Source organism: Perognathus longimembris, chromosome 22 (assembly GCF_023159225.1).
Source record: "Perognathus longimembris pacificus isolate PPM17 chromosome 22, ASM2315922v1, whole genome shotgun sequence".
Taxonomy (NCBI): domain Eukaryota; kingdom Metazoa; phylum Chordata; class Mammalia; order Rodentia; family Heteromyidae; genus Perognathus; species Perognathus longimembris.
This window is the reverse complement of record NC_063182.1, coordinates 14,289,321-14,304,034: the sequence shown is the minus strand read 5'-3', so window position 1 is coordinate 14,304,034 and position 14,714 is coordinate 14,289,321. Positions and strand designations below refer to the sequence as shown.

General features: G+C 35.5%; 1 protein-coding gene across 1 annotated transcript in view; it reads left to right on the top strand.

Moving 5' to 3' along the window:
* Hapln1 (hyaluronan and proteoglycan link protein 1) overlaps positions 1-5,429 on the top strand; it is a 61,815-nt gene extending 56,386 nt beyond the window's left edge. The window contains exons 4-5 of the mRNA XM_048331503.1: positions 1,226-1,528; positions 3,790-5,429. Of these exons, the coding sequence (XP_048187460.1) occupies positions 1,226-1,528; positions 3,790-4,079 (593 nt within the window). The 3' untranslated portion in view covers positions 4,080-5,429. The remainder of the gene's footprint in view (positions 1-1,225; positions 1,529-3,789) is intronic.
* Positions 5,430-14,714: the final 9,285 nt, after the last annotated feature.

Sequence of the window (14,714 nt, the reverse complement as noted above, 5' to 3'; positions counted from 1 at the left end):
CATTATAGGAGAATGATTTTTTATGAGAGAAATATATGAAGAGATGTATTTCTCAATATCCAGTAAATGATGAAATGCTTCTTTCTTAGTCTGATAATCCTTATCTTCCAAGAATTTGTGTAGAATTTTGTAAAACAGCTCAGTCACCTCTAAAATTTGGACCCAAAGAAATGTCTTTAAAGGAAATTGGGGCTAGGAATATGGCCTAGTGGCTAAAGTGCTTGTTTCGTATACATGAAGCCTTGGGTTTGAATCCTGAGCACCACATATATAGAAAAGGCCAGAAGTGGCGCTATGGCTCAAGTGGCAGGGTGCTAGCCTTGAGAATTAAAATATTGGGAATATGGCCTAGTGGCAAGAGTGCTTGCCTTGTATACATGAAGCCCTGGGTTCAATTTCCCACCACCACCTATATAGGAAACAGCCAGAAGTGGCGCTGTGGCTCAAGTGGCAGAGTGCTAGCCTTAAGCAAAAAGAAGCCAGGGACAGTGCGCAGACCCTGAGTCCAAGGCCCAGGAATGGCAAAAAAAAAAAAAGGCAATTGAATCATTTTAGTTATCAAAATCAAGTCACATCCATATTTGCTATGATGTTTTTAGTTTATCTTCATTAACCAGACATTTATTAGATATCTCTTCTTTACATGTCCTATACCAGACAAGTTTAGAGAAAGTTTATAGAATTTTTCCTTTATCTGTTTGTGATGAAAATGCTTTAAAGCCTTAGTTTTCAATTATACAAATAGGAAAGCTGAAAACTAATAATTTAGATAGTCAGAAATCTCTACTTTTAGAGATAATTTGCAAGAACTGAAAAAAATGAACACTAAAATCTACATTAATACTTCAATGTTTTTCATTACAGAATGCTTACTAATATTTTTAAAAATATATTTAGATTTTTTTCGATATGCACATTCACTTTAATGTTTCTCCAACTACGAAGCCTCCTAAGTGGTAGTTAGTTATCTGAAAGGTTTTAGGAGCAACTTGACAACAAATTGTAATAGACAGCCATAGACATAGGAAATAAACTAGTAAAACTGTCAAACTGAGTTTCTCAAGGCTGAGAAGTTTGAAGAAATCATTTCAAGTTGACCAAACCACTACCTCACTAGTTCGGGTTGGACATTTCACTATGTTGTTTTTTTAACCACCTAAGTGTATTTGCTAAGAGTTTATCGTTTCTCTGGCAACAATAACCCCTTGCCTTCTTTTTTGGACAGGTGTGGTGTTCCCTTATTTTCCACGACTAGGGCGCTATAATCTCAATTTTCACGAGGCACGACAGGCTTGTCTGGACCAAGATGCTGTGATTGCCTCCTTTGACCAGCTCTACGATGCCTGGCGGGGTGGGCTGGACTGGTGCAATGCAGGCTGGCTCAGCGATGGGTCTGTGCAGTACCCCATCACAAAGCCACGAGAGCCCTGTGGGGGCCAGAACACGGTTCCTGGCGTCAGGAACTATGGATTCTGGGATAAAGATAAAAGCAGATATGATGTCTTCTGTTTTACATCCAACTTCAATGGTAAGATATTAACTGCTTTTCAAACACCAAACTTCACTACAACACTACCCTTGGCTTTTAGTCTTTTCTACATAAAAAGACAAGAAGGAAAGAAGACAAAAAGGGGAAAGGATGGAGGGAAGAAGAAAGGAAAGAAAGATTGCTGAAGTTTGAATGTTTTGACTGGCATAGTTTTTGTCAATATCCTTGAATCAAGCAAAATGTAAATATTTGTGACACTTCTAAGTTTAAGGTCATATAGTTTTTTATTTTAATTTTTAATTTTATTGTCAAGGTGATGTACAGAGTGGTTACAGTTACGTAAGTAAGGTGATGAGAACACTTGTCAAACATTCTTACCCCTCCCTCATTTTCCTGCCACATTCCCTCCCACCCCACCCCCAGCTGAAAAGTTCATTTCCAACATATTGAAGTAGATGATATTGTGATATGGTATGAAGTCTATTTCTTCCTGCCACAAGTCTTCTTGCCACTGCATGTTCTCAATGTGATGTCTCTCTCAGCTAAAGGAATGTGGCTTAGTATTCCACATGTACTTCCTCTCTCGAATACAATAGGATGATTAGTAAAGCTCAGGATAAAAGGGGGAGTGAGCATAAGAATAAAATAGAAGTAATGTTGGGCCTGAAAGGTTGCAGTCCAACCATGCTGATAAGTGATCTGTTTCCGTCTTCTAACCCGAGCCCTTCTCCTATGACATCCTGAACCAGCTACCTAATCTTTGTGATCAGTACAAAATGAAATCGTAGAGACTTTTGTTCAAAAAGGATGAAGAGTTTTAGGAGGCTAAAGCAGTAGAATGGCATGTTTAAGAAAAACCTGGGCTATGCAGCAAGTTCCAGATCATCAGAGACATGATAACAAGATCCTGCCTCAAAAAATTAAGACAGAAGTGACAGTAGCAACAAAAGAATTTTAAGATAATGACCACAGAAAAGGCATAATATTAACTCATGTAGATAAACTTTCTGTCTCTGGGCCTGAGCCCATACTATGAAAAACCCACTGCTGTCATTTTAAATTTCCAGTCTCCAGTAATGCACTTTAGAGGACATAGAAAAGAAACAGATTCAACATGCTCCCTAAAGACATAGGAAGTAAATACGTTTCACTTTGCAGTGGTCATATAAACTCCATTGCAGCTTCTCAGCCTAGTACAACTATGAGTGAAGCTATATATAGACAGGCCTACAGTCCTGGCTGTGTTCCAGTTAAATTTCATTTGCAAAAACAGTAGCAGACTGGATTGACTCACATGCTGTGTTTTGCTGATCTCTAATTTAGCCAACCTTCTAGTTCATGTTCCCATGGCATTTTTCCAAATCATGTCATCTCACACCAAAATGAACTACCAATTGTTATTTATGCTTTAATAATTTATATTTTGTGAGTAGTGGGGGATTATGTGCTCAGATAAGAGAATACAAGGATATCTTACCTGCAACATAGATGACTGAGGAAATCTTCAGTGTGTGTTACTACAGTCACTTCATATTTTATATATTTTATGCATAGTGAATACATATTGAAGAAATTTCAGTAATTAATACTAAGTAATAAATACTGGAAACTGACTTGTCCCTCTTGTGAAATCAAGAAATGACTGTCAGGGCTGAAAAGAAGGGAGCTGAGAAACATCAATGGAGTTATCTTCTTTGCTCCTGGATGAATACAAATGTGGGTTTAAATTCCGACCATGTATTATTTGTGGCACGTGACTTCCTGTACTTTATGCATTCCCGTACAGTAGTCTTTGAAGGAGAATACTGTCTTATTGATACCTATAATGAAAAGAACTTGAGGTCTTTTGATTTTTTTAAATGGACTTTTATGTCAGGAATGTTTTTTGATCTTTTCACATTCAAATTTTGCCTCTCCAGAAACTTGTGCTGAGGCTCAGCCTTGCTACAGCTAGAATTTAAATAACCCTGGCTTTTCGCATGGAATCCTGTCTTCACTAGTGCCAAAGAAGGGCTTTTTAGGCACTAATTAGCTAACTGAAAATGCATCTGCCATGTCCATTCTCCCTATTAAAGCTTTGAAAGGACAGACCTGAACGCATAGAAGGGGCAAGAGTAAGAAGAATTAAGTAGTAGAGTGACCTAGAGGCATTGCATTTAAGTGACTATATCCTTTACGTTCCAGGGACTTCAGACATTGCTCTGACTTCTCCCTTCACCTAGACGCCCTTCCCTGTGTTTCCGTCACTGTTTGGCCCAGGAACTTTCCTGCCCATTGATTCTGTCTCCTTCTCTCCACAGGCCGTTTCTACTATCTCATCCACCCTACCAAGCTGACCTACGACGAAGCCGTGCAAGCATGTGTCAACGATGGTGCTCAGATTGCCAAAGTGGGCCAGATATTTGCTGCCTGGAAACTTCTGGGCTATGACCGCTGCGATGCGGGCTGGCTGGCGGACGGCAGCGTCCGCTACCCGATCTCTAGGCCAAGAAGGCGCTGCAGTCCCACCGAGGCTGCCGTGCGCTTTGTGGGATTCCCAGATAAAAAGCATAAGCTGTACGGTGTCTACTGCTTCCGAGCGTACAACTGAGTGTGCCCTCCCGCACACTCTCTGTGAGGCTTAAAGTTATTAAGAACATGTGAAAGGTTTTGTTTGTTTTCGATATGAACTTACGCAAGTTACCAAAACTGTGATAACCCTTTTTTACTTACTGTAAAGAGTCATTTTCATAAAGACCAACTCATTAATTTGTTTTTGTAAAAGTATCATTCAATATGTATTGTAAATTAATATAATTTTAAAGGGAAGCTCTACATGAGAAGGCTTTACAGCCAAACTCTCTTAGCTACATCATCCCCACCGAGTATTCTTTCTTAAAAGGGGCATTTCATCGCTTGGATAATGCTAGGATTCTATGAAAGCAAGTAGAGCTACTCAGAGCAGCAACTTCCACAAGCACAAGTTTTACACCTTTCTACAATTTTGAAATGCAGTACCATATATCCGAGTAGCAAGTTTGCCATCCAGGCTTCATTACAAGAACTGAGATTGTGAGAAGTTACACAAGGCTCAGTTGCACAAGGGAACAATCTAGGCTTTTCTAAAAGTTATTATTTCAATTCTCCAGAAGACAGTTTATTTTCCTTTGGAATCCTTTCCATTTTGATGAAAAAAAGGAAAAGATCATATGAACTCAAATGCATAGTAACAAGCACAGTTTACACCCCTCAACTATTCCATTTATATAGAGTATGAAAATTAAATAAGCATAGTATTTAATCCATGAGAGACCCCTGCCTTCTTCTAACAAAAAGTATACATGCCTGAGAAGAATTGTTTTATGTTTTGAGTAGCTTTACTGAGTTATATTTAAAATACTAGGGGCCCTTTGATAAGCAGCATTTAGCACCTACTCAGGGCAGTTACATAGATAAACTGCTGGACAGATAAATTGTAAGATTTAGCAGCTTGGTTTTATCTTAGCCTATGAAATGTTATTGTCCTGTAAAAATAACTTTAAACTATTTAATATTTCTTTCTTACATTATATGGAAAATTAAATCATAAAAGGAAGAATGAGTAACTATATACTTGCCTAACTAAGAAACCAAGATCCAACTTTCAAAATTCTTATTCCTATTTGTATATGTAACTAGAAAAGCCCAAATGGTGCCTGTGTTTTGGGAAACAAATATAAAAAAACAACCTAGTTCTAAACCTTCTCCTACATAGAAGATGTTCAATGCCACTTTCCTGGCAGGTGATCATCAAGCATAAATGCTGAAGCTGTCATCAAAGAGTTTACACTAAATCTTCAGGGCTTTCAATTACAAGTCCCACTTCAGAAAAACAGCTTTCATATTAGCAGCTCCGATCTTAAATAAAGCTCTGTTTTCCTACATTTTTATGACTCAAGACCCGATAGGGACCAATATTTGTATTCAAATTACATTTCATGGTTTCCCATTGTTTCACAAGTTTTAATAAATGGGACTTATTATAATAATCCGGGAATGACATAGCTGGTATGCTTTCATGAATGTCTTTATGTAGATTATCATCCCTTGAACATGAGTAAATAAATCTGTTTCCTGAATTTATTGTGGTTGCATTTAAAGCTCTGTAGTAATTCAAATAAATTTACCTCTAAATAGAGTTATTTGTGTCAAGGCATAGAACAATTGGAAGTCCATGAAGCCATAATTATGTTCACATATTATTTAGAAAAAATATTGTAAATAAACAGAAGCCCTTCTTTTCATCATAAACATCTGGAAATTTTCATCTGCTTTAATATTAAAAGATGGCAATGTATGCATGTACATTTTTTAAGTTAGGCTGGATTTGCAAGTTATACAAGAGTGTAAATCCAAAGATATTATGAAGTCTGACTCAAACACTGTTGCTATAAATAGGGTTGACATTTGTTGGAAATTAAAAAATATATATATATATATATGGTCTCGGGATAAAAAGAACCTATTTAAAAAGGAGGCTTTTTTCCAAAATGATAATTCTAAAACCTCAAATGTGTGGGTTAGATTTTTGAAAGAAGACCATACTTGAATAACTGTTACTTATAGTACAAAAACTTTGTCAGAAATATAAGTGCAAAAATTTCTGTTGAAACAGGTAGATCATTTTCACCTACTATCATAGAACTCTGCCTTTATAATGTTAAGCATATACTTACTATTGGAATTGGTGCTGATCAAATTCTCTGAAGTTACTGTTAGCGAATTCAAATGTGCAGCAGTTGCATACCATTTTTCCACTCTTAAAAAATAACTTAGTAGAATGAATATTGCTGAGCAGAATTTTTAACTTCTGACTTCCCCCAATGAACTAGAACCTTCATATTCTTTGGACTTCCACTTGTCAAAGAAGTCTTTTTATTGTTCTTGTTTTTCTGATTTTCCCTCAAATGTCTGTGTTCCAATGTTATTCTTCCTTCCCAAAGATATCTCACAGAGAATGTCTGAAAAAAAGTTATTCTAGTAAAATTCCCTAAAGGATATGGATATAATAGTGGATAATTCAGAAGTTTACTAGAAGTTGTCTTCTAGATTGATTCTCAGAGTATCAGGAGAATAAGACCAGAGTCTGGGTTACAAAATGTGTTTACTATTCCGTCTGTACTTAAATTCTGTGACCCATATTAGGAGCAATATATATAAAGTGATTTTATCAAAACAACTATATTTGAAAATACAAAACAAAAATGTGACTTGTGGAAAAATACAATAGAAGAATTAAAAATAAATTACCACATTAATACTAACGAGAAGCAATCTTTAAGTGACTGCTACCATCCACATTTCATCACAGTAATTTTCAGCCAGTTACTGTATCTGTCAACTGAAATTTTCTCTCATAGGAGGGGGCTGGTGCCTTTTGAGTTGCTATTTTCTGCAATAACATAGTTGCTTATAATTTTGCAAATTAGTAGACTTGATAAATTCTAATGTGGTTGCTGGCAGCCATACTGGTTTTCTTAATTTCAGTACTCTAAAGAATATGATGTCCTCAAGAAGTAGCTGACCACTGAGGAAGGAGGAATTAAAAGAAAATCAATGATCAGTTTTTAGCATAGACAGTATTGAGAGATAAATGGATGGCTGACACCATTTTGTTGAAAAGTAACCTGTATCAGAGCTCACTACTCTCAGAATAGCAATTGAGGACAATAAAAAGAATGAATAATACCAAATTATTAGGCCACTTTTTAAAAAGTCAATTAGGACGCTATCTATTAAGTATAAATTTGAGGAGAAGAACCAATCTGTATTACCCAAAACTGTTTTTTTTTAATTTTCTGTAAGATACAATGAACTGGTAAACATTAAAAGTCAATTTTGTGTTACTACAGCATCTTTTGATTCTTCTGAATTGTAGATCCACGTAATTTTCTTTGGGCCAAATTCCATAAATGCATTCTTTCAACAAAAGACATATAAACCTATCTTCACTGTGATCATTTGAGTTCAAGTTGTTTACACATAGAAATTTTGATGTTCTAATCTGTTTACAAAGTTAAAAGTGAAAAGGAACATAGGCATGATATTGCTAAATCAGAAATAGTACTATTCTTTAATATATCATCATTTTCTTCTGTCATACCAACATAATTAATTTTTCTCACCAGCTGAGCAATCTCAGAGATCTTGAGTCTTGATTAAAACAATAAGGTTGAGATACTTTGTGATCTCAGCTATTGTTATTGAATTTAAAAGATTTTTATTTTCATTACAAAAAGCTTCTTTGCTCCAGCATTTTATACTTCAACAATAAATAACATATTTTCTAGTGTCCATCAATACTCTAAATATCAACATGAAAATTTGTTTCTAAATTTTCTTTTCTTTACTTTTTTTCTTTGTATGTTGTTGCTTGTGGTGCTGAACTCAAGGCCTGGGCACTATCCCTGAGCTTTATTCATTCAAGGCAAACACTCTACCATTTTGAACCACACTGCCACTTTCAGTTTTCTGGTGGATATGGGATAGGAAAGTCTCACAGACTTTCCTGGGCTGGTTGGGCTGGCTTTAACCATAATCCTCAGAGCTCAGTCTCTTGAGTAGTGAGGATTATGGGTGTGAGGCACCTGTACTGGGCTCAGCTGTTCTTAATAAATAAAAAGTTCCAAGATCATTGTTACTGGTGCAAAGACCTTAATGAAAATAAACACAAATGACTTCAAATAATTGATACTCAAACAAAAATATACTTCAAAAAATTACTCTTTGGAACATATTGAACTGCCTTGGAGCATAAAAGTTTTCAAGCTAAAAGACAAATTAAGTAATAGTGTAAATTCTTGCAAAGTTCCAGAAGGGCATTGTTCTTTACTTGGCCAGCATTTTTCCTTTATTTTTGCCATCTGGATATACCTGTAGGGTGAGAATATTGAAGGGTCTTACAGAGTTTCACAATACTTAAATAAAAACGAGCTAAACTGTTGGATTAGAATGCTCTGAGTTCGCTCACAAGCAAAACTCAGTATGAAGAAAATCCTGCAGAGAAGATACTCTACGGACTCTATAATAGGAGTGAGGAAGAGAAGGAAGGAAACATTAAGGAGGCAGTGAACCAACATGAAAAATATGCACCATATACTTTCCTACCTCAATTCTTCGGGCCCTCCATTTAGGATTACTTAGGACATGCCCCAATATTAAGGAAAAACTTACTGTACACGTTTTTCCACTCAAATGCAAACTTCAAAGTTTTTTGGGTTTCCTTTCCTCTTTTTCCTTTTGGTATTTCTTTTAAGCTGGTAAATTTGTCATCTGCACACACACTCATTATATAAAACATCTCAGACCAGCTCAGGGTTCAACTCTGTCTTCTGTGAAATCTAGGAATTTTCCTCCTCAGTTTATCACACGTAATCTCCTGTACACTAAGGCTATCCACTATCTCATGCCTTCGCTAATAAAATTTAGTTCTTAGAAATAATTGGTATCTGACTGTAGCCTCAGCTTTGTTAATTCAGAATAGTTATCCTCTAAGTGAAGAGAAAGCTCAACTTCTCCTTTATCAAATAATGAAATTATTGGCACTAACAATAAATGTAACATTCTTGAATGATAATAGAGTTCTAAGAATATTATATCCCAGTGTCTTTCTTTCTGTTGAAAAAGTCTAATCACAAGCTCTTCATGGTACTTAAAATATCTAGATTTTAACTTAAAATATGTTTCCTCTCTTTGATTTTAATCAATGAAAATGGGCTTGCCAAAATCTATTTGAAGAATGGCCTTTCATATGCTAAGGATCTTATATTTAAATCTAAAAATGGAGCTGTAGAAAGGCTCATCTATTATTCTGGCAAATTTTGTGTAATGATTGCTGGAAGCTCAGGGAAAGACAAAAGCTGTTCTTTTTTATTCTTCCTGTGTACAAAGACTGCCAAACTGAGCATCCTTAATCCAACAGAAGATGCTTTCTCCTGCAATGAGAGCCAATTTTCAAGTGATTAAGAAGCAAACTGCTCCCATCCAAACAAACAAGCAAACAAAAACAAAAATTAAATCACTCTTTCAGATTCACATACATAGAAACTTAGAAATCTAGAATCTATTTAAGTAGTTGTACTGGCATGGCATGATTACCTGGCAAGCTTTAGAAAATTACTAAGACTTAAGTCTATTCCCAAGATCATGGAGTGCAACCAGAACATGGGGATTTGCTAACAACTCCCATCACCACGCCATTCTACATTCTTGCAGGTTCTAATGGGCAGCTTGTGTCGGAAGCCATTGGTCTTAACACAAAACAATTCCATTGATATATGACAAATTTGACATTTATATAGCTCATGATGTGAAATTATTTTTAAAATTTGTTTTATTTAACTGAATTTTGAATAGACTTCAATCATAAATACAATTCCTTTTCATTTGCTCTTTCCCATTGAGGACAAGCCTCATTATTATCTTGGAAGTATGTGTCAAGTTATTTACCCGCCTGCTTTGATATTGACACTAACTCATTTTATAAAAATCTCTTTTAGAGCTAGAGGCCTAGAACAAGTGGCAAAGCAAATGCCTAGCAACATGAGGCTTTGAGTTCAAACCCTAGTGTTTCCATTTTTTCAAAAAGAAAATCGTATCTTAAACCCTTTGTGTATTATCTTGACATCAAATTAGTGAAATTTAGAGGATATAACAATAATTGTGCTAAATATTTGAAGTCAATGGCTTCTGAGATTTCAATTCAATTTCTGACAAAAATGAAATTGTGTGTCCACTCTGAGATCTTCATTTTATGTATAGGATTTCAGATTTTAAGAGGCCAATAAGTGCTGGCAAAATGCAAGAGACAAACCAAACAAAATTAACCGAAGAGAAAAAGTGATGCAGGAGAGAATATCCTTGTTCTCAGTAGAGATTCATACTTTTATTGTCTGCTGTCAAGTACCAGAAACAGTGCCCATTTGTCAAAACTATCATGTTAAAATAAGCCAGAAGCATGTTTCTGTTATCTATCATGCATACTGAAAACATGCACTCCTTCCAATTGACTCATCATATGTTTAAACTCTACAGTAGTTCAGGTCATAGATCCTAGGTATAGTACAAATCTAACTCTAAACCATACTTCATCTGGGCAAATCTTTAATAATAGTTCTTAGCCTTGGTTTCTCAATATAAAATATTAATATTAATTATGTTATCAATGCCTGCCTCAAAAAATTAAAAAATTGAAGGAATTAATATATTTTGGTAGTAGCTAACATAATCCACCACTTTGTGCTAAGTATTTTATATATACAACATTTAATTCATGTGAATACATTTATGTATATATATGAGCATATGCATATATTTATTTAGGACAATATGGGGTTTATCTTATATTTTATTGTTATTATAAAGATAATGTACAGAGCGGTTACAGTTACATAAGTCAGGTAATGAGTACATTTCTTTTTGAACAGTGTCGCCTCTTCCCTTGTTTTCTCCTGATTTTTCCTTCCCAAGCATTCCCCCACAAATTGTGTAGTTCATTTTCAACACAGTGGCTAGTGAGTATCACTGCTGCATTTGTTCTCCCTTTGTCCCATCATTTCTGTGCTCCCCATAACCCACCCCAAGACAGATAAACCACATATAAAACAAAAGGTACAGAAATCTAAAACAGTGAAAGGGGGTGGCAAAAACAAAAAGTAAAACAAAAAATCTCATGTTCTCATTTCTTGGAGTTCATTTCAATAAACATTATTTTATTCAATCAAATTCAAATAGCTATTGAGCCATTGTGATGTTTTCCTAAGAATGGAACTTCTTCTATGTCCATGATTCCTAAGTTTAGTTTATAAGAATACCCCATAGTTCTTATATATTGTGTTCTTGAATTTTTATTTTTTATTTATTAGTTTTGTGAACTAATAATTTACTTCTTGTCTTCAAGCTCTGATATTCTGTCTTCCATCTAATCCAGTCTAACAATGAGGCTTTCAATTAAAAGGAGGGGTTTTTTTTGTTGGTTTTTACAATGTTGGGGTTTGATATCAATGCTTTATGCTTATATGTGATATACTATTTGGGACATGATTTTAGCTTGTTTCCCCTCTATTTATTTTTTGAGAAACGTTCCCATGTTTTGCCTGAGCCAACAGGGATGGTATTCTTTACTCTTTCCACTAGAGGGAGGGTGCTAGGTACACACCCCCACACTCAGATTTTTTCTGTTGAGGTAAGTTATTGTGAACATCTTTTCCCAGCTGACCTGAAACCACAATTCTCCTAATCGCATCCTTCTGTAATGTTAGCATTATTAGATAAACACACTTGACCACATACAGCTATTGGCTGCTATTGACAGCTATTGGGAATGAGGTCTTGTGAACTTCTTGTTTTTGTTTTTTTGTTTTGGCCAGTCCTGGGGCTTGGACTCAGGGCCTGAACACTGTCCCGGGCTTCTTTTTGCTCAAGGCTAGCACTCTGCTACTTGAGCCACAGCGCCACTTCTGGCCGTTTTCTGTATATGTGGTGCTGGGGAATCGAACCCAGGGCCTCATGTATACGAGGCAAGTACTCTTGCCACTAGGCCATATCCCCAGCTCCTTATGAACTTCTTTATGCCAGGCTGGTGTAAATAAAAAGGCTATCAATCTTTGCCTCCTAAGTAGCTAATATTATATGCATGAATCACTGACACTGAGCTAAACGTACTCTGTGCTATTCATTTCCAAAGTTTCAATCTGATTTTTTTTTAAAGATTTCCATATCTTTAATGAATTCCTCTTTCTTATCATACTTTGCCTTCTTCATTCAGCTGCTTATTTATAGTCTATTGAAACACACTCAATTATTCAGCCCTATTCTCTTTAATTTCATTGATCAAAGAGGACAATTTCAAGATATGGACAGAAAGAAGGTATTAAAAATTATGTATTAAAAACTGGATACGGCTGCTCACACCTATAATCCCAGCACTTGGCAAACTGTACCAGAGAGATCTCAAGCTCTTGGCCACCCCAAGTCTTGTGGTAAGAGCCCACCTCAATAAAGAAAACAGAAGAGAAAATTAAAACCAATCAAAGAAATTGATATTGTGTGGAGAAATAGTGTAAGGCAAAATTTAAAACTTAAATGTTCTATGTAATATTGAAATATTTGATCAGTCTGACTTTAAGTGTCTGTATAGAAAAGCAAACAACCCAATAATAAAATGAAAGAGCAAACATAAAAATATTTTTATTAACTAAACAAAGAAGACAAGTTTTTGGTCCCAAAAACATGAGCAACAATGCAAAATCTTGATCTGGGCTGACTAGTTTTATGTTCTCTAAACACTTCGCTTCATGTCAACTGATGAAAGCAGTCGGTGTGCTATTGATTTCCTCTGTTTTCATTTATATTGCTCACCTCAAAACAAAAAGGTTTGTTTGTGGGCGCAACCAGTGTAATAATCACTCTCAATAATCACTGTGATTTTCAGGATTGCATAGGACAGATCGAAAGTTTGGGCACATTAGATTTTAGTCTCTGTTACTTATCTCATGTTTCACTATTAGACAAGGAGTAGAATGCACATAACCCCCAAGTCGGCTTTCCCACAATTTAGCTGCTGCATGCATCTTTTCTTCTCTCAGAGCTACGGGAGTCACTAATTTTCCCAGTGAGAAGCAGCTTCCACTTCTGCATGATGGCCAGTTTTCCACTTCATGAAGCTGTCTGCATCTTTGATTTAAAGTCTTTTTACCTTAGTTATATCACCATTCCTAGCCAGCACTCAGGGGAGGGCTAAGCTTACCATGGGTTCCAATAGACAGCACAATCCAGGGACCTTTGATTCCCAAAGCTGCAGACCTGGATAGGGCCATTCAAAATGACTTCCCTCTATAGCCATTCTCCTCCATTTTCTGTTTCCCTGAAGTTTTTTTGTTTTTGTTTTTTAATGTAAGACTTATGACATTTAAACCAATAATATTTTATTCATGGTTTAGCAAATCTTCTACAGCAAATACAACTTTTTTTATTTCCATTTATCTAAGACTCTCCAGAATTCAAGTTTAGAGTTAAGTATCTATCACCTCATTATAAATTGTATGAGTCAGAAGTTCAAGAATGCTTTAAACAATAATATGGTCAATTATAGGGCTATAAACTGCTGTTCCTTAGTGCACATGAATGTGATTTTCATAATTAATGGAGAAGATGGTATTCTTATTCATAATTTTAATGAGATCTAACTTTAATATATGATTTTAATGAAATCTACATTTAGTCTTTACCAAATTATTAATAGCATGAGATAACTATATCTACACATGAGGACTCAGCCATTTGTGTTCTTGTGTATAAGACAACACCACAATAAATTTCTTGGAGTAAAACATTGAATATTCTCTTTGACTTCTTGAACAGCTCCAGTTGTTCTGAAGATCCTCAATGAAATTGGTAGATACAAATGTGCTTTTGACAGAATAACAAATTCCACCAATGAAAATTAGCCTTGTTACTTTTTAGGCTCCAGATTTACTTGTACAACTTTTGAACTTTATTCAACATAAAAACCTTCCTGATCACATTTCCATGCCAACTATATGGGAAAGAATACACTTACTATTCTTTTATCTGTTTTCTGGCTAATCTCAGAACAGATGACTTTTTCAGATTTATTTAAACTACATTATACAGGCATGATTTAATTTCTGGAGAAAGACTTTTTATTTAATTATTATCAGGTGCTTGCAATAGTTGGTTCTCTCTGAGGAAAAGAAAATACTATAGAACATAAGGTTCAAACAGATCTATTCATAAGTCCTTGCTAAGTATCGGTACATAGTCTGAGTTGCCATATTTGATGTCCCTATTTAAAGTCATTCAAGTTCAAATTGTTTTCAATTGCAAATATGTTCGGGATCCCTGGGGAGTTTGTGACTGAAGCAGATGGCCTGCAAGTATGTGATGTTCCACCTAATCTAACTTTTTTATCTTAAAATAATTGCATCTCTCCTCTGAGTGCAGTCCTCAATGGTAAGCCAGCTGTGTAGGGGGAAAAAACGTGATTGATGCTTGTTCCCAGGCTGATTTAGTATGAATCGATCTTCGTAAATGTGGAAAGAAATTAGGGTCAAGGATAAATTTCAAAGTCATTAATGATTTCTAGCATTCTAAATAAGTGGTTAAGTGGAAACGCACGTAACTTGTTTTCTAGCAACTAGGGGAAACTGTGAATATTAAAAGCCGAAAACTTCCATTTTTGACGGAA